This window comes from Eublepharis macularius, chromosome 1 (genome assembly GCF_028583425.1).
Source record: "Eublepharis macularius isolate TG4126 chromosome 1, MPM_Emac_v1.0, whole genome shotgun sequence".
Classification (NCBI taxonomy): domain Eukaryota; kingdom Metazoa; phylum Chordata; class Lepidosauria; order Squamata; family Eublepharidae; genus Eublepharis; species Eublepharis macularius.
The window spans coordinates 71,874,470-71,894,797 of record NC_072790.1 but is presented as its reverse complement, the minus strand read 5'-3'; the positions used below and the strand labels follow the sequence as shown (position 1 = coordinate 71,894,797).

At 42.2% G+C, this 20,328-nt stretch overlaps 1 protein-coding gene across 4 annotated transcripts in view; it reads right to left on the bottom strand.

Annotated features, from left to right (window-relative positions):
• Positions 1–20,328, bottom strand: part of FAM135A (family with sequence similarity 135 member A) — a 100,694-nt gene that overhangs the window by 58,110 nt on the left and 22,256 nt on the right. For all 4 annotated transcript variants that reach the window (XM_054997503.1, XM_054997679.1, XM_054997593.1 and 1 more), the window contains exons 2-3: positions 12,259–12,344; positions 11,302–11,426 (exon numbers count right to left, since the gene is read on the bottom strand). In XM_054997503.1, coding sequence (XP_054853478.1) covers positions 11,302–11,378 — 77 coding nt within the window. In that variant the 5' untranslated portion in view covers positions 11,379–11,426; positions 12,259–12,344. The remainder of the gene's footprint in view (positions 1–11,301; positions 11,427–12,258; positions 12,345–20,328) is intronic.

The window sequence follows — 20,328 nt, the reverse complement described above, 5'->3', positions numbered from 1 at the left end:
ATCCGGGAAAGCTCCTGCGATTTGAGCCCACTCACCTCCCCGCCCCTTATCTGGCATCAATGTTCCCTTTAAGTGGTGCAGTGTTGTGAGCCAGTAATCTACTTTGTGAGCAGTAACTTGCAAGTTTTGAGCATGCCTTTTCCAAAAACAGAATCCCTTTGATTAAAAGACTTTTGAATTAGATTGTCTGAGGCATTGGTACTGGGTGTCATCAATATTTTGATGACACCCACATGTATGTGGTTCTCAAAAGCTTATGCCTCAATAAAGTTGGTTAGTCTTAAAGATGCTACTGGACTTTTTACTATTTTGCAACTACAGACTAATACAGCTAACTCCTCTGGATATTAAATAGTGCATCTGTAATATATGGTATTCACTGCCACATGAAGTGGCAACTGCTAGAGGGTGTTAGGGACTTTAAAAATGATTAGAGAAATGTGTGGATGAAAGGTATATTCACATTTATTTTAGCATAAGAGTTCACTGGGGGAGTATACTACCTGAGCCTAGACCAGGACAACCCAAGCTAGTCTGATCTTAGATCTTGGAAGCTAAGTAGGTGATCCCTCCAGGGTTGTTTCACAGAGGCAAGCAATGTCAAACCACATCTCTTGCCTTAAAAACATTTATGTTAACATTTTCATGGTGCAAAAACTAGACTTGGAGTATGCAAAATGACTGACCATGGAAATGAAATAAACACCATGCTCAGATTGGTTTTTTAAAAAGGCAAATGTAATGCATCTGGAACTATCCACAAAATAAAATTCAATGTCCCTAAATGAAGCCTAAATTTAAACAAAAAATAGTATCTCAATGAATTTTCAAGTGTGCACTTGCAATTTCACTTGGTGCACATATGAGAACTGTTAATTCATGTGCTGAATGGAAAAAGGCAACTGAAATAGGTGGTCTATTACCAGACCCATTAAATAAGAAATTTAAATCCATCTTGAGGCAATTAGGCTATCTCCCTACCCCCCCCCCCCTTCTTTTTATGGCTTCATTGAAAACTTCTGGCAATAAAGCAATTAAAAAGTAACTCTCTACGCATTTATCTAGAATATCAAAGACAACCGGCTCTGTCTTTAAACCAGAACCAAGCTGCTTCACTAGCTACCACAGGGGAAAAAAAGGCAAAGGTAACTCTTTACACAGGTAAAGAGTAAAGGAAGGTATGGTAAAAATGTCACAAATATACAATTACTTCAGCAAAATACAAAGAACACAAGAAGAACTCCACCCAGCAGGAAAGCCTATTTGCTAGTGTACCAGAATTCAAGAAAGTGACTATAGGAAAGGGGGGGGGGGGAGGACACAACTGACCTGTGTATTTTTAAGCAAACTAAAAATACATTTTGAAAAGCAGCTTCTCATTCAGGGCCATTTGATGCATTTAGTAGGGAGAAAATCAGACTGCACTGAAAGAACTGTCTTCCTTCACGTCCCTGGGACTGGCCATTACAAGAAGCTGCACAGCATTTTACTACAGCTCCCAGAATCCTTATTGCCTACAACTCCCATACTGCACAGGTCCAACTACATTGTTAACCCTTTTATTGCTCGCGTGCTATGTTGCGCCACAAAGCTCCAGTCAATTCAGATCATACACAGAAAGGGCTCTTTAAATTTTAACCCTCCCCACCCTTCAGCTGGCCTGTGGGTACTGATTAAAACAATACATACTTTTTAATTGTTAAGTCAATAAAGAGATATCAAAATTAAAAGAGGAGAATTACTGGGGATTTAACGTAACTATTGGGGAGAGTTTGAGGGGAGGATATGCAACAGAAGACAACATCATGAACACACAGGGTGAGGGCTGGTTGAGAGGGAGGGGAGGAGAACATGTGATCTCTTTGGAGAACGGACCTTTGGATACTCACTGAGAAGGGTCCTTCTCCTCTGAGAAGTGGAGGACATCTTGGGTGATTCCCTTTGCCCAATCAGGGAGGCAGGAAGTCAAGTTTCTTCCTCTTTCCTGTCGGTTCTGGGAACACCCATTCCCTCAGTTTGTGTGCCTCCCAATAGCAGTATTTCATATTTTGTAATGTCTATACTCTGTAAGAAAGATTCATGAACAAGCCATAAGCAAAAGCAAGAGAGTTGCAATACCCAGGGTAAGTAAAGAGTAAGAGATAGAAACAGTAAGGAAGCATGGGAGGGGCAAGATGTCCTCTGCTTCTCAGAGGAGAAGGACCCTTCTCGGTGAGTATCCAAAGGTCCGTTCTCCCTCTGAGGCGGAGGACATCTTGGGTGCTCCCAAGGGTGTTCAGAAAATTTTCGAGAAAGGTTTGAAAATATTGTCCTCCCCACGCTGTAGAAGAACACCCCCAATCGCAGTATCGCTGGTGTCCACCTGTACTATGAATGGGCGATTTTCATCAGGGTGTTGCAGCACTGGTTCGGATATAAATTGCTGCTTTAGAAGATCAAAAGCCAATTGGCATTGTGGAGTCCACAATAGTTTAGCGTTTGGCTTTTTGGCTTGTTCCCCTTTGTTTTTGGTTTTTAATAGTTCAGTGAGGGGAAGAGTTACTTAGGCAAAGTCTTGTATAAATTCTCTGTAGAAGTTGGCAAACCCCAGAAAGGATTGCAGTTCTTTACGGGTTGTGGGAGTTTGCCATTCCTGGACTGGTTTTATTTTGCCTGGATCCATTTTTAGCCCATTTTTGGAAATGCAGTATCCTAAATAACTGAGTTCAGTTTTGTGGAATTCACATTTTGATAATTTGATGGGCAATTTGTTGCACATTAGAGTAGTTAAGACTTTTTGTACTAAGTCTATGTGTTCTTCCTCTGTTTCTGAGTAAATGAGGACATCGTCTAGGTAAGCAACTACTCCTTTATATAAAAATTCGTGCAATACTTCATTGATCATGGACATGAAAACCGAAGGGGCCCCAGACAGGCCAAAAGGCATAACTAAATATTCGTACTGCCCTAAGGGCATATTGACCGCGGTTTTCCATTCATCCCCCTCCCTTACACGAACGTGGAAGTAAGCATCTTTTAAGTCCAGTTTGGTGAAGATCTTACCTTGTGCCACGATGTTGAGGAGATCTCTGATGAGGGGTATAAGATAAGCGTTTGTGGATGAGACTGCATTAAGTCCTCTGAAGTCAGTGCACAGTCTTAATCTTCCATCTTTCTTTTTCACAAACAATACGGGAGCAGCATGAGGACTGTTTGCTGGTTGTATGAAACCTCTTTGAAGATTAGTGTCAATGAACTTGCGGAGCTCCTCTCTTTCGTTTGGGCTCATGGGATACAGTCTGCCTTTGGGTAAGGCAGCTCCTGGGATGATTTCTACTGCACAATCTGTCCTCCTATGTGGAGGTAAAGTGTTAGCTTCTTCTTCTGTGAAGGCTTGCAAATAAGTTCTGTATTCTTTAGGTATTTGATTGATTTCTTCTTGGGTTAATAATGCTTGTTCCATGAGGGTAGGATTGTTACCCCAATTTTGGTTCCAACGATGATTTTTTCAGCTATTGTGTTTAAAGCTAATGCTTCCAACTGTCCAGTCTATATCTGGGTTGTGGTCCCACAACCATCTGCTCCCCAAAATCAGAGGGTATTTAGCTGTGGAGCTAATTACAAATGATCTTGTTTCCCAGTGTTGTCCCATGCCTGTGATCACAGGTATTGTTTCAGTGGTGACTGGGTTCATATTTGTACCATCCACTTGTTCAAAAATAACTGGAGTTTCGAGTTCTTTCATTGGGAGTACTAGTCCATTCACAAGAGCGGGTGCAATAATGTCTCGGGAGCAACCGGAATCGATAAGGGCTTGTACATGGATATGAGTTGTTCTTTCAGGATTAACTAATGTAACCAGCATGAATAATATGGACCCTCGAGGTCTTTCCACTATGGGAGTTGACTGGGGCTTGATCTGCCGTTTGGATCCCTTTACGACAGATCCATCTCGTTTCCCGAGTTGGGGCTCTCGGGTCCTTCCTCGCTAGTTAGGGCAGTTGGATCAAGATCCATAATTTCTTCTAGCTCTAACCCTTTTTCGGGAGGATTTCTCCAGATAGCTCCTCGCCCCCTTGTCGTTCGTGGAGTTGGCGTTGGGCGGTATGGTGGGGGAGGGGTGGTAGAGACTGTTCGCCGTGGTGGGAACGGAGTTCTTTGCACAGGCCTGAATGGACATTGTGCCGCGAAGTGACCGCTTTGGCCACATTGTAGGCATAGTCCTTGTTGCCATCTAGCATCTCTCGCTCCTCTGGCTGCGTATCCTGTTCCCCTTCCCCCTCTTGTAATTATTGAAGTCCGCCGGTGCCCTGTCGCTTGCTGTTGCTCTACAAGCCGTACTTCTTGCATGCGGTTTTCTACTTCGCATGCCAATTGAATCCAACCCAAGAGTGGGGGGGGGGATTATCTTGCATAAGGGCTCGGTCCAGCAATCTGGGATTCATGCCTTGCTTAAACAAAATTATTTTGGTGGATTCCTCACACCTTGGACATTTGGCGGCCAGTTGTTGAAATTTAGTAACATAGTCTCTGGCCGACATACTGCCTTGTCTAATGGTTTGTAACTCTGTTCGGGCTCTCCTCTCCTCTAAAGGATCTTCATATTGGGCTCGGAGTGCCGCTACTAATCCTTGTAGGGATTCTAATTCCGGGCCCCCCAATTCATATAACGCTACATACCATTCTGCCGCCTTTCCTTGCAACCGGGATCCCAGATGTTCAATTTGACTAGCTTCGTCCTCAAATAAATGTCCCCAACGATTGAAGAATTGCAGTGCTTGTACGAGGAAAAATCCCAACTTCGTAGGATCCCCGTTGAACGTAGCTTCTAGCTTTACCCATCCCATCGGTAATTCTTGAGGTCTGGCTACAGGTGCCGGAAGTGGGTAGTACGGTAAAGGCGCTGGCTCCTGTCTTGGCTGAAGATCAGGTCGGCGTGGAATGGGTTGCATTGGGAGCGGTTGGGGTCTTGGCCACGGGGGTCTCTGCGGTCTCAGAGGTGGAGGACCTTGTGGCCTCGGTGGTGGTCCTTGTGGTCTCGGGCCCGGAGGACCTCGTGGAAGTGGAGGGGGGCCTTGCGGCCGCAAAGGTAAACGACCCTGTGGTACTTGCCTCGGCGCTGGGCCCTGCGGGAGAGGTTGAAGGGGCGGCTGTTCATGTGGTTGGAGAGGCGGTGGGAGGCCCGGAGGAATCTCCTCAGGTTGTATAGGTTGTTCCCCTGGGAGGATTGGCGGCTCTTGCGGCTGAAGAGGAGGTTGGACTGGCTGGCCTCCTCCTCCTCCGTCTCCCGGTGGACCTTCTGGAATGGGCCTTTCTGGCGTCTCATCCTGGAGATCCAGGGGTTGTTCCGGTGGTGGTATCACTGGTTCTTGCTGATCATCAGCCGGCAAGACCGATTGCTCTTCCAGAGGAATCGGGTCCGGGCGTATCCCCGGTAAAATCCTTTGGAGAGCTGCCACCCCTCGGGTAATCGAAACTCTGGTACTCTCTTCTTGCGGAGGCTCCTCTCCTGAGCCTTTTACAACCAACACCGACAACAAGTGAACCGCATGTGCTAAACTCTCTTCCATGCTACTGATTCTTTCTTCCAATATCTGTACATTTGTTGGAGCTGTAGTGTCTCCGTTCTGCCCGGATGCATCCTGGGGCTGTTCAGTTTGAAACTGTGTAGTCTCTATATATTCCGCACAGGAAGCGGTAGCTCGGGGCCACGGCCGAATCTCTCCCATTCCGGTGGCCCCGGCGCCTTCTTCTTCCTCAGATATGCCTGCCAGGATTCCTTTCGTTAGTCCCGTTATTGCTGAAATTCCAGCATCCACTACTAAAGTTCGGCTTTGTAACTGCTGCCAACTATGATCACTCGACTCGTGCTGTCCCGTCCACGGGGTGACTTCCGCGTAGTCCCAACTCATCAGATCGCGAAGGGAGGTTTCCCATACCTGGGTACTTTCAGGACCTCTCAGGTCCCACTGTATTTGGTCGGATTCTCTATTCCAGTAATACCACGGTTGACTACTGGCCATTCCCATTGACGAACCGACCACTCGATTCCCATCCATTTGCGATCTGGAAAACACCGTACTCGCTCTCCTCTCCCTCGTTTCTCTCGGCCTCAATCCCCACTGTCTTGGAGTAGGCAGCGATATCAGGGGTTCTGCCGCCGCCCTTGGTCGAGCTCTCGCTCCTTCAGGTACGAGGGTATACACCGAAGTACGGCTTGACACCGTTCCTCCTGGAACGGGTGGATTTGTAGGTTCCAGTCCTTCCGAATTGGAGGCATAAGGATCGAACAAAGGGTCCCTGTCGGACGCGGCCTTGGTATCCAGTTCCTCCGGCTTAGGCATTGGAACAGGTGTGATTCGTAACAAAATGTCAGACTGTGGCTTACTAAAAGTTGCAATCCAGACTATCTCTTGCAATTAGACATGAGTCCATTGGTTTCAAAAGACTTTACTGAATATAAACAACCCTTATAGTCCACTATCCAAGATGCAATATCTTGGCTGGTACATGAGTACTGTTACGAATAACAGGCAAAGGTTAAGGTACAGAATAGCATACCCCTGTAGGCCCCATCCTCCCCCCACAGTTCTCAAAACAAACGGCTTGAGACTGAGAAAGTGAAAGTTTCCCAAGGCTGGAAAGGTTGTAGTCATAACATTCCTCTTCTCTAAGATAACTGCTACTGAACTGCTTGCCATCTGCAAAAGAAGCACTTAAAATACTGACAGGATTAAAATGGAGTCTCTTTGGTTTGAACACACAAAAAACAGTCAGAACCTGACACCTTGGTGTCGATTATCAAGCCTAGGTGTAACAGTTTTCACGACGGAGTAAGAGAGCATTTGTCCAAGTTTATTAGAAAGCCATGTCGTCGTAGACACACGATTGTCTCTGTGGTGTCCTGAAGAGATTTCACTTTGGAGTCGGCCCTGATTAAGATGTCATACAGTTATGGATGGATGTGAAGGCCTTTTTCCCTCAGACGCATGATGGGATTGATGAGCAGCTTGGAGAAAACCCAGGGAGCGGTTGCCAGCCCGAAGGGAAGTGCCTTAAACTGGAAGTGGCAACCTCCCACGCAGAACCTCAAGAAATGACGGTGAGCTGGATGCATTGGCACGTAAAGGTACGCCTCTGAGAGGTCTATGGAAGTGAGGAACTCCCCTGAGCATAAGGCGTCAGAGATTGATCTCAGGGTTTCCATGCAAAAATGTTTCACCTTTATGAAATGGTTCACAAATTTCAGATCCAAGATCGCTCGCCAGTCTCCGTTTTTCTTTGGGATGGTGAAAAATACTGAATACACTCCATGCCGTTGCTCTTGCAGGGGAACCAATTCTATGGCCACTATGTTTAGTAGGTGGAGCAGGTGGACAGTCTTCTCTGGGGGTCCTCGCGGAGAGGGGACTTTGTGTATCTATCGGGTGGGTAGGAATTGAACTCTATGGAATATTCTTTGGAGACTACTTCTAGCAACCAGGCGTCCGCCTTTGATTCTGTCCGTATCTGATGAAATTGAAGTAGTCTCCCTCCCACCAGTCCCCAGTCCGAGTCAAGACTTTGGAGCTTTGGCCTCAAACTCCTGCCTATCACTGTGGGGTTGATTGAATCGGTTAGCCCTGGATCCAAATGAAGATCGTTTGAAGTTTGTCTTGGTATTGCTCCAAGAAGGTCGTCTGGAGTCCTGACGAACTCTTGCCAAGGCATGGTGGAACGAAAGGACTGGAAGTTAGATGTACGTCTGTCAGACCTCCAAAGTGTCTTGGGCAGGGCCTTTTTCTTGTCTCTAGTTTCCACTAGAACTTTCTCCAGGGGATCCCCAAACAGCTTGTCGCCCTGGAACGGATAGGCCATGAGAATGAATTTAGAATGAAGATCCGCTGGCCACGCAAAGTAGTCTCCTTGCCACTGCTGAGGAAGCGATGGCTCGAGAAGAAAAGGTCAAAACATCTAAGGTGGCATCAGCCGTGAAGGTGTTAGCCTTTAATATCCTGTTGGCTCCTTCCAGAAGACGTCTATGGGTTTCCAGGAATCAGTTGGATTAATTTTCGAACCCAAACCACCGAAGCTCTGGTGACAATGGAGGCAATAGACGAGGCCCGGATGGCCATGGCCGACACTTCGTGTGCCCTTCTAAGTGCTGCCTCTGCTTTTCTGTCCATGTTATCCCTAACAGATCCTTGGCCATCCTCGGCTAAAAGGCCTGGAGGGCAGCAACCGGTGCATCGATGTGTGGGACCTGCAACAACTCAGTAACATATGTTGGTGAGGCATAACTTTTGAGCAGCTTTGGTGGGCCAAGTGCTGGAAGACCGACAATACTTGGGAGGAGGGGAAGGAGGAGGAGACGTCGCCTTGCTGGCAGATCTAGGCTGAGATTGGCAGAACCTTACAATTTCTTCCCTCATAGTCTGCCTCAAAATGCTCATAAAGTCAGGTTGGGAGGAAAAAGGAGCCCCATCAGGTACGTTACCAGTCATCATTTGGTCCATAACGGCAGATTGTGGGGTCCAAGTTGCCCTGGAAGGGCCCGCTGCAGATCCTTGGCAAGCACGTCGTTGGACGCCATGTGCAGTTGAGAGCGGGCTCCGCCTCCACTTCCTGCCTTTTTTGCTTCTGTGCTCTTCTCCGCCTCAGGGCAGGGTTGCGCCATCGTTTTGGAGCCCAACTGCTTCTTCCTTCTTTTAGGAGGGATACACGGCTCGGACGCTGAAAAGGTGCTGGAATTCCATTCTGGATGGTTCGGCGCTTCCCGATGGAATTGCTGCAGTAACCAGGCTCCCCTCCTCGCCGTCCATAAAACTCCCATCCGAGTCTGTTGGGTCCATATCCTGTCGACTGGACAGATATGGCGCTCGAGGAACAAAAGGCATGACAGAAAGAGACAGCGAGGATGAAAATAAGAAAAGGCTGAAGGATCAGAAGGTAGAAAGAGGAAGGTTGAGAAGAAAGACCTAGTTAAGAATGAGGTAAATGGCAGAGCAAGCTGCCAGAACTACTGCTTTCCCTGGAGGCAGGAAAGAACTGAAGGAGTGGGTGTTCCCAGAACCAACAGGAAAGAGGAAGAAACTTGACTTCCTGCCTCCCTGATTGGGCAACAGGGAATCACCCAAGATGTCCTCCACCTCAGAGGGAGAACTGCTGGAACGCCGTTCTGGTGCGTTCCAGCAGAAAAAAAGCCCTGAGAAGAACTAAGTCAAAATCATATGACAAAGAGATGACGTTCTGGATCTACTGGGGAAATTAAAAAACAGGAAATCTCCAGAGGTCCTGATGGCATATACGCAAAAGTTTTTAGAGAACTCAAAGGTGAGACTGTTAATCTACTAACCTATATATGTAGCTTATCATTAAACACAGCTGCTCTTCCAAAAGGCTAGAGAGTAGCAAATATAACTTATTTTTAAAAAGGGGGTCCAGAGGAGAAAATTATAAACCGGCTAGCCTTACATATGTCACAGGCAAATTAGTAGAAACTGTAATCAAGGACAGAATTATTATGCACATGGAGAAACAAAACTTGCTGAGGGGAAAAACAGCATGTCTTCCGCAAAAGGAAGTCCTGCCTCACCAACCTTTTGGAGTTCTTTGAAAAAAGGAATAAGCATGTAGATATCAGCGACCCAGCAGACATAATTAAAAAAAAATATTTTCAATCAAATGGACAGTTCTCACAATGGAGGAAAGTAAGCAGTGGGGCCCCACAAGGATCAGAACTGAGGCCAGTGCTATCTAATTTGTTTATAAATAATATGAAACTGAGGGTAAGCAGTGTAATGGCCAAGCTTGCAGATGACATAGAAATCAGGATGATGAACACCAAGGCCATCTGTGAAATGCTCCAGGAGGATCTCCACAAATTGGGTTAATGGACAGTGTGGCAAATGAAGTTCAGTGTAGACAAGTGTAAGGGAATGCACGCTGCAACTAAAAAATCCCAACTTCAAGAATATGCTAATAGAGTCTGAACTTGCTGAGACTGAGGGGGAAAGAGACCTTGAGGTCACGATGAATAGCTCAATGAAATTGACAACTTAGTATGCTGTAGCAGCAAACAAGGCAAACTCTAGGCTGGAGAATATTGAGAAAGGGAATGAAAACAGAACAGCCAATATTATGATGCCCCTGTATGGAGCAGCCTTATTTGGAATATTGTGTGCAGTTCTGGTCACTGTATCTCAAAAAGGACATTGCAAAGCTGTAAATGAACAGAGGGGGGCAATCAAGATGATTAGTGTTTTGGAGCACATTTCCTATGGGGAAAGGCTGAATTTTCAGTTTAGAAAAGGGAACATGACAGAAGTTTTTTTTTTTAATTATACAAGAGTAAAGAGAGTGGACAGAAATAACTTTTTCTCCCATTCCCCAAACACTAGAGCTCAAGTCGCCCACTGAAAATGATGTGCAATACATTCAGGATGGACAAAATTAAATACTTCTTTGAACAAGAAGTTAAAATGTGGAATCTGCTGCCAGACCATGGGCATAGACAGCTTTAAAAAGGGGTTAGACAGATCCATGGAAGATAGGTCTATCAGCGGCTATCAGCCATGGTGACTAAAGGGAACCTCCACATTCCCTGGCAGTAAATCTTTGAATACCAGTGCCAGGAGACAACTTCAGGGGAAGGCTTCAGGACTCAATCTCTATGCCCTGTTGCTGGCCCTCTAGAGTGACTGGTTGGCCACTGTGTGAGACAGGATGCTGGACTAGATGGACCACTGGGCTGATCCAGCAGCACTCTTCTTATGTTCTTAGTCAGGCCCTTCCCCCCAGATTTTAGGTTTGAAAAGTGGACCACGTGGGACTCAACACTAAGCGACAGAGAGCAAAACTTAATGTAGTAAACAAGGACTGTGAACACACAGCTATGAAACAGCTTGCACTTGATTCTTTACCTTCCATAGTTGGTAGTGAACCACAAAATCGTATCAAAAATATAACCTTCAATGGTAAATCAACTAAGTTGCAGAAAATAGCATAGATGCTAAAACACGCCCCCCTTCCCCTCGAGCATTCTGGTTTCAGTACTAGGAGCCTCTCCTGCCATGACCTATTTTTCTGAACACTTGTAAGAGCTCTTCTCTTTCTCAGCATTCAAAACAGGCAGAGGAGAATTTGTATCCATGAGAATTTGAGAGAAAGTGTGAACCGAGTCTGATCTGTCATCTGCATTTCATTCATGAATGATTCCACACAGAAATCTGTTATGGTATGCAGGATTTTGATGTCAGATAATCTTGTCAACAAATGCTTCAGCAGAGCACCATAACATCCAGAAGTCCCTTTATTTTGCAAGAAGAAGAAAAAGATACCTACCCTCTTTGAAACAAATCCACATTGTAAAATTTGTGGAGTTCCACTGAAAATTCTACCATTGCTTGTACTTCACTCATTTTTATGCAGATACAGAAGCTGAAGAACTGTTGTCAGCACCTTACTTACTGGAGAGAAAGACAAGAAAAAAAAAACCCCTTATTTTCAACAGCACACATATGGCATGAACAGCTTTACTTTTAAATCTATACTCACAAGCAGACTGTACATAGCTGCTCAAATTACTCAACTCCCACCCCGCCCAAGAAGGCAGAAATTGATGCTTCAGTTTCAAGTCCATGTTCCAACTAACAACTTAGCAATGTAAGTTGGGTATAGAGTATGGAGGAATGGAAGAAAAACCTCTGCTCACCTAAGGTGACAGCCCAAAACACACCTGATAGGAATTAAGTACCATATAATTCAATGGAAAGTTCTTCCAAATCAAGTATGTTTAGGAATGAGCCACAAGGCAAATTTTCATTACTATACTATTTGGACGAACAAAGCACCCCTTATGCAGATTTTGAAATGAAAGAACAAATTAGTACACTTTCATTTGTATCTCACTTTAGAGAAAAAAGGTACGTGAACTTTAATTCTGTGCCTTCACCGCATAGGAAAGAGAGCTGCCTTTGTCAGCTTTCCTCTGACTGTAATGACTGTGTTTTAAAAACAATAAGCCACAATAACAATGCGTATTAATTAAGATCTCAAGCAAAACCATATATTAATATGCTTATAGTTACAAAAGGATAATTTCTACAGTAGTACAAAAAGTGAAAGATACCATTTGGACTCAAAAACATTATTAATTCACAAGTCTGTCAGTTCATTAGGTAAAATATAGATTTTACAATGAAAAGTTTTACTCTATCAATAGGATATATTAAATAAAACAACAGGAGTTATTTTGGCATGTGAGGACAAAGTTATCAACAGTAAACGTTTCCATTTTACCTCTAATAATAAATAATCCATTTTAATACAGGTAATAAGTAGTCTTCCGCTTCTCCATTTTTGCAATCAAAAACATAGTCCTTGCTCTGTAAGAAAACAAATCAAAATTATTGTACAATTGAATGCAATCCAACCATATAAAACACACATGTACAAATACTCATACTGGCAGATTTATTCTCTCATATACTGAACATCCAATAACCTGTTACTGAAGGAAGTAATTAAGCTATTACTATTACCACACATTTAAACAACAATGTACATTACTCACCTCCAAAATAATAAACTATTTCTTGGTGACAGAGGAAGAAATAATTACTATCCCACTATCAACTCGTAGGATTTTGAGTGACTAGTTAAGATGCAAGCCCAGAATGAAGATAACTAGCTTTCTGTAGAGCCCTGTAGGGGGCTCAAAAAAGAAAAAACGTGGCTTCTCCCCAATTTTTCCAATGCAAGAATTGGAAAATTTGGGGAAACCTTGTAAAGAAACTTGTATGGAATTATTTTGTCTTAAAGAATGAATAAAATGCTTCTTAAAACAAGGTTTTTCATATTCAAAATGTATACCCTGAAAAGTCTGGGGACTTTTTCAATTAGTCTAAAAACTGGAAAAACTGGACAATTTGGGTAAACGCTGAAAAAAGCTCCTATGAAATGTTTTCTCTTTTTTGAGTGAGAAAAGCCCTTATCCTACAAAACTGTCCACTCATTCCAAAAGACAGTATGAAAAAGTCTGAGGACTTTCTTAATTTTTCAATGGAAAAATTGGGAAAGAACTTGGGGGAGTACTGAAAAAAAACCCCTTATATTTGTCCTACACTCTGCTGGCAAGCTGAGTCTATGCTCCTCTGGAGTAAGACCCCAGGCTTGGCAGGTTAAACCGGAGCTTGGAGTTATAGCTTGAAGCAGGGGTTTGAGCAAATGGATCCAGCAATGCAGCCTTCCCAAGCCTCAGCCTAAATAGGCTGCAAGTTGATCTATCTCAGCTGTACTTGCTGGTAAGTCTAAAGGCTCATGAAACTGTGCTGACTTTTGGTCAGGATCCTGCAAAGAAGTCCTGCTTCCAGAGCCCCATTCTGAATTCAGGCGCTGCCAGTCTGGCACTTCGTCTTCTTTGTGTGCCCCCAGCCTGGGCCTTCTGCAAACACTGCTCTTGTGGCATGGGAGGTCCTGAGGGGCTACAAGCTAGGCTTGCATCCTGTACGGCAGGTGCCTAGTGGTTATCTCAGAGGCCAGAGCTCACTTGTAGGCTCTGGAAGGGTGGCCTCTGGTGCTCTGGAGCATATGGTCAGCAGGTGCCGCTGCAGCATCAGGCCCTCTCTAATCCTGCTGGTCCTTCTGGTTCCCTGGCCTTGGCTCCTCAGGCTCTTCCTCTGAGCCCTCCCAGTCAGAGTTACTGGGCTGGTCAGAGGTGGTCATGGCAATACTACAGACTTACATAATACTTTCAAGATTTTTTTTGTTTAAATGTAAATAACTTTGGCAACAATTAATATGGTATAATGTGTTTAATGATAATTACATTATTAAAGAATTCAGGGTTTTCAATGTTACAGTGACTCTGTAGGTAGGACTGTCCAAATAATATATTCTCTTTTGTTTTCTACCTTATATTTTTTCCTAACTCCCAGATGGCAAAAATTAAAGATACATGTGCCATGGTAGCATAAGTTACAGCAATTTGCTACTCTTTCACAAGTACTGGGTATATCTGCACTTTTTCTTATAGAAAACAAAGATACCCTTGGCTTTTAAATTCCATAAATACGCTAAATAGTACAATTTTATATGCTGACTAGTTATAAATAACATGTTTCATGCTGTTAAATCAGTTAATCAGTTATATACTTTGATAGCAGTATTGCATATATTTCAATTATCCCCATTTTTCGTTTTTCAGGAAAAAATTAAACTTTTTTTCCTGTAGCTTCCAAATTTCTGGAAATTTTACATCAACAATTTTCACACTTATAGCTAGCTCAGGGTTGCCTTCTAAACATTTAACCCCCTGATAGAGAAAAGTATATTATTAGCACAACCTGGAAGTGACCAATTTTAGTTCTCTGTTAAAAGAGACTTTCCAAACATACCATATGGCCTCTCAAATACAAATTACTACTTAAAACTAAAAGTTATTTTTTCCTTTGTAGCCTCTGAAACACCCATAGTCAAGTATAAAGAAAATATCTAAAATGGGGTATGTATGGGGGGGCGGGGCGTCAGCGTGTATGCTAGACGCGTGAGTTTCAGGCTCCTGGATCTTCCCTTCCCCCGACTGAATTATTAGCTCCTTAAAGTGATCCTAACAAGCTACAACTATGGGCAAGACAGGAGGAAATAAAAATAAATCTTCAGAGCCGATTTCACAATCAGTAAAAACCTTTTTTTCGGCGGGAGAGCACAGAAACAGCGCTGCAGCTGAACCCCACTCTACAGCCAAAATGGCCTCCGTCATTGCTGAGGAAATAACTGACACAGAAACCCAGGTACAAGAAACAAACCTAAGTATTAAAATAGATCAACTGGAAGATAAAATTGCCAATAGAATGGAGAGACTTCTGAAACCTATGAAGGATCAATTGACTGCAATATCTGAGTCTCTCCAGCAAGTAACTCGCACTGCAGACTCTGCTTTAGAGCTTAGCTTGTCCTTGCAAAAAGAAACACGCACTCTGCAGGCTAGCGAGAGCTGGATGAGAAATAAAATCATGGACCTGGAAAATAAATGGAAATCAAATAATTTAAAATTTCGCGGATTCTCAGAATCAGAAGAAGGCTCAACTGAGTTAATAGTCTTCCTTTCAGGATGGCTGGCTCAGGAACTACAATTGGAAGACGGTGTGGCACCAAATATTGTAGCTGCGTATAGGATGGGCTCCCTCCGCAACTTAAGAAAAAACACTAACAGAGATATTATTGTTACGTTTATGGACTCACGTACTAAAGAGAAAATCCTTCAAGAGGCTAGAAAAAGAGGCTTTTTCCTTTTTCAAGGGCAGAGAATTCAAGTTTTCCAGGACTTGTCAAGCGAAACCCTTTTGCAGAGAAGAGAGCTTAAACCCATAACCACTCAACTAAACAGCGCAAACATCAGATACAAATGGGTGGCCTCCTCTAAACTCCAAGTAGTACATCAGGGAAGAACTCTTCAAGCAACGGATCTGTTATCTGGCACATCTCTTCTTAAGGAACTGAACTTATCCTCACCGGATCTGAACAAAAGCTCTACTGTCGCACAGAAATCCTCCACTATGACGGGATGGGCCACGATACCGATGAAAACAACTGCCTGAGGGAGAAAATGCATGCAAGCAACCATCATTTCTTAGAGTTTTTCTCTAGCATTTCTGTCTGTCAATATTGTTCTTGCCCCTAACATTTCTTCTTCTTCTCTATCTGTAGCTTCAGACCTTTCTGTAACTGTAGTCCTCATCTCTTTTCTACTTCTTCAGTCAGGGGGGGGGAGGGGGGCTAAACCTGGTACTCATTTTAGTTCCCAGTTGTATAGGATCCTCCAGAAAAGGGGAGAACCTAACCATTCTCCTTATTTGTGTTAACACAGGCAGTTTAGACCTGTGCCTCTGGAGAGATTGCTCCTTCACACGAAGGAGCAGTATTATGTTAACTGGTGTTTTGTTTTTGTTCAAGGGGGTGGGATGGGGTTATTGTATTAATGTTACAGTTCTGTTTGACAACATATATTATGCAATATTGGAGGAACCATACAGAGTAGCTGAAAATAGGTTATCAAAGACTCAGAGGATGCCTTATTTCCTCATGCTCACAGAGTTTTATCTGTCCGTTATATCATTCTATTTAACACATAACTAATGACAGATAGAATCAAAATTATTACTCTAAATTGCAGAGGATTAAACAATCCTATAAAACTTAAACGTGTTACTACAGCTTTAGTGAAGCAAGGGGTAGACATACTGTTTTTGCAAGAAACCCATTATAGGAAAGAAATGCCTCAGGTATTAAAGTCTAATCGTTTCAATGTGCACTTTCAAGCCCCAGGCTCATCCAGTGCCAGGGGTGTTGCAATCTTAATCTCAAAGAATGTTAGATTCCAATGTGAAGACTCAAAAATAGATCCTAGGGGACGCTTTATTTTTGTCAAAGGGGTTCTGGAAGAAACAAAAATAACCTTGGCATCTATTTACGCTCCAAATGACAAGCAAATTGAATTTCTTCATGAAACTCTATCTAATTTAAGGTTGTATGCGGATGGTGAAATTTTGGCAGGGGGGGATTTTAACTGCATAGCAGATTCAAACCTGGATCGATCCCAAAACAACAGGGTACGTCAGAGAAACAAAGTAAATCGATCAAACCTCAATTTACTATTTGACAAATTTGAGTTTAAGGATGTGTGGCGCTCACAGCACGGCCTAGAGAAAGACTTTACCTATTTTTCTGCCCGTCATCAAATCCATACTAGAATAGATTACATATTGGCTTCCCCCAAAATTTATCATAATATAATCTCTTCCACCATAGGCAGTAAAATCTGGACGGACCATGCCTGGGTAGACTGTTTTTTGACATTTCCGGAAAAAATAAAACAAGACACTCACTGGATACTGAACAAATCTCTTTTATTACACCCAACAATTAAAAAAGAAATTGAATTAGAACTGGAAAATTATTTCAAAGAGAATACAGAAGGTGAAGTCTCTCAAGCAATAATTTGGGAAGCCATGAAGGCTGTAGTCAGAGGTAAAATCATATCATTAGCCTCATTCTATAAAAAAGAGAGAGAGAAGACTAGATCAGAAATTATATCCAAAATCCATGCTCTTGAAAATAAACACAAAAAATACTGCAATAAGAAAGACTATAACCAATTGACTTTAGAAAGGAAAAAGCTGGAGGCACTTGAGACTTCTTCCATACAAAAGAACCTACTGTTCTTAAAACAGAGGTACTGGCACAAAACCCCTAGAACGTTACGCCTCCTAGCTTGGAAAGTTAAAAAGAAATCCTCTTCCAACCAAATTTCTTTAATTAAAAGAAATGGTAAATCTCACACTTCCAATAATAAGGAAATCCTAGATATATTTCGTGACTTTTATTCTACTTTATATAAATCAAAGAATCCAACACCATCTGGTATTGAGGACTTCCTAAGCTCTCTTACAACCTTGAAACAAATTACTCCAGAGCATAAAGCTTCCCTAGATCTACCGATCTCCTCTCAGGAAATCACTGAAGTCATCAAAAATCTCAAACTAAATAAAACTCCCGGCAGAGATGGCTTCCCTGCCGAATTTTATAGAAAGTTTATACACATTCTGACAGAACCCCTTCGCCAAACTTGCAATGCAATCCTTTTAAAAGGCAACTTCCCAAAAACATGGTATGAAGCTACAATTATTGTAATCCCTAAGCCAGGGAAGGATGCCACCCTCCCATCTTCTTACCGTCCCATATCATTACTAAATCAGGACGCAAAGATATTTACAGCAGTACTGGCTAATCGTCTGAATAAAATCATAAGTCATTACATACAATCTGATCAAACTGGCTTCATACCAAACAGGAGTATTACAGATAATGTAAGAAAAACTCTAAACATTATCAATCACTGTAAAACCAATCAAATAGAGTCGATCCTGCTCTCATTAGATGCTGAAAAAGCCTTTGACAGCTTAGAAACAAATTATTTAATAAGATTGCTCTCTAGGATGGGATTTGGCCATTCTTTTATTCAGATTATCAAACTATTATATGCTTCTCCTAAGGCCCAAATAAAACTCAATGGATTGAAATCAAAAGACTTTGAGCTCACAAGAGGAACCAGACAGGGATGCCCGCTTTCCCCATTATTATTTGCCTTATCCATAGAACCTCTGGCTGAGGCTATACGGCAAAACAACGCCATTAGTGGCATCACTATTGGAAAACGCGTTTATAAAATTTCCCTGTTTGCGGACGACATGGTCCTTTACCTTGCACATCCATGCACCTCATTACCAGCCCTGGAAAAAACCCTGCATGATTTTGGTTACATTTCAGGTCTTAAAATTAATAAAACCAAATCAGAAATTTACCCTATTCACCTAATTCCAATCATTAGGTCAGAGATGGCTTCTAATTTTACATATCAATGGACCCATAAGCAATGGACTTATTTAGGCATTAAGATACCAGTTGATTTACTGGATATAAAAGAAGCTAACTTTAAACCGTTACAAAAAAAGATAAAAGACAAAATTAAAGAGTGGGCGGAAATGAAGTTGTCGTGGGCAGAAAAGATTAATCTGGTAAAATCTATGATTCTCCCACAATTTTTATTTAATTTCCGCATGCTACCAATTAAACTTACAGATCAAGATTTCCAACATTGGCAAAAAATTATAAACAGTTTTATATGGGATGGCAAACGCCCTAGGATAAACTATTTAACCATGAAACGGTCTGCTAAGAAAGGTGGATTATCAGTCCCAGACTTAAAACAATACTACATAGCTGCCCAACTAGCAAACATCGTAATACTATTAAATACTGTAGAAGGTTCAGGTTGGCCACAAATTGAATCATCACACATCTACCCACACGACTTACAGGATGTGATATGGGCTGAACCTAAGAATAGACCACCTCAAATTCATACTAACCCCTTTCTAAGAACCACCTTAGACATATGGGACAAGTTAAGGCAACATCTTGCTCCAACCATCTCGCCATTATCATCTTTTATAGATCAGAATTGGTTCCCACCTGGCATGGACTTAAATTTTTTTAAATTATGGAAAGTAATTAAACAAAACAGGATTATTGATATAACCAAACATGGGATTATCCTGAACAAGGCTCAAATAGAAAAGGATACAAATGCTACGATCCCATGGTTTCAATACCTCCAAATCAGACACCTACTAGAAAGTCAGCCACTTGTAACCTCATTAAAGCGTGAACTAACTGACTTTGAATATTTACTTAAATTAACACAATCTCATAGGAAAGGTTTAATAGCTAAAATATATGCTATTTTAAACTCAAGGAATGATCAGCTCACATTGAAATACCAAGCAAACTGGAGCAGAGACTGTAATACAATCTTATCTGATGCTCAGTGGTCTTCCATCTGGTCAGGAAACTGCTTGCAATCTAAAGCAGTGAGCATCAGAATGACATCCTTTAAAATAATGGCGAGGTGGTACCTGTCTCCCACTCTTCTCCACCACATTAATCATGAAACGAATCCACTATGCTGGAAACAGTGTGGACAAAATGGAGACTATATTCATCTATGGTGGTCTTGTCCTAAAATTCAGTTGTTCTGGGATCGAATCATACAAAAAATTAAAACAATAACAAACTATGCAATTCCCAAGTGCCCTGAAGTAATCCTGCTAGGACTCTGGGAGGATCAGACGGTCCCATCTACTAGGAAAAATCTGATATTTTTATTGATTGCTGCGGCAAAATTGCTTTTAGCCTCAACCTGGAGACAGGAAAAAACTCCAAGTGTATCACAATGGCTCAGAAAACTATGGGACATTTTCATAATGGAAAAAATAGCGGATCACCTTAAAGGCTTAGATAATCCACAATATCAATCGTGCTTTCTTGTACAATGGCTACCATTTTTAACCTATTGTCATAATACCAATCAGTTACCTAACGTAGATTTACATACACTTAGCTTCTTTGCTATAATGTGACTTCTTATACTCAGTGTACTGTTTTCAATGTTAATATTGGCTGTTTGTTAAAACATCAAGGTTTTCATCTCTTCCATGTATTGCCCATTATGCTGTTGTTTAATTTGGCTATTTGTAGTTTTGGAAAAAGTTATATAAAAATGCAAAATAAAAAGTTAAAAAAAATAAAAATAAAATGGGGTATGTATTTAATAACAAGAGAATACAAAATTAAGCATTTATTAAAATCAGCACCAAAAGCACACTAACACACTTCTCTAGTTTATACATTCAAGGTTAACAAACAGCTGTCAGATAATTCCTAGTAACTATTAAATTATTTCAGCAGGGCTTTGTTATCTCAGCCACAGCACTCAAGCAGACCTCTCTTTACAATTCGTACATACTGAAT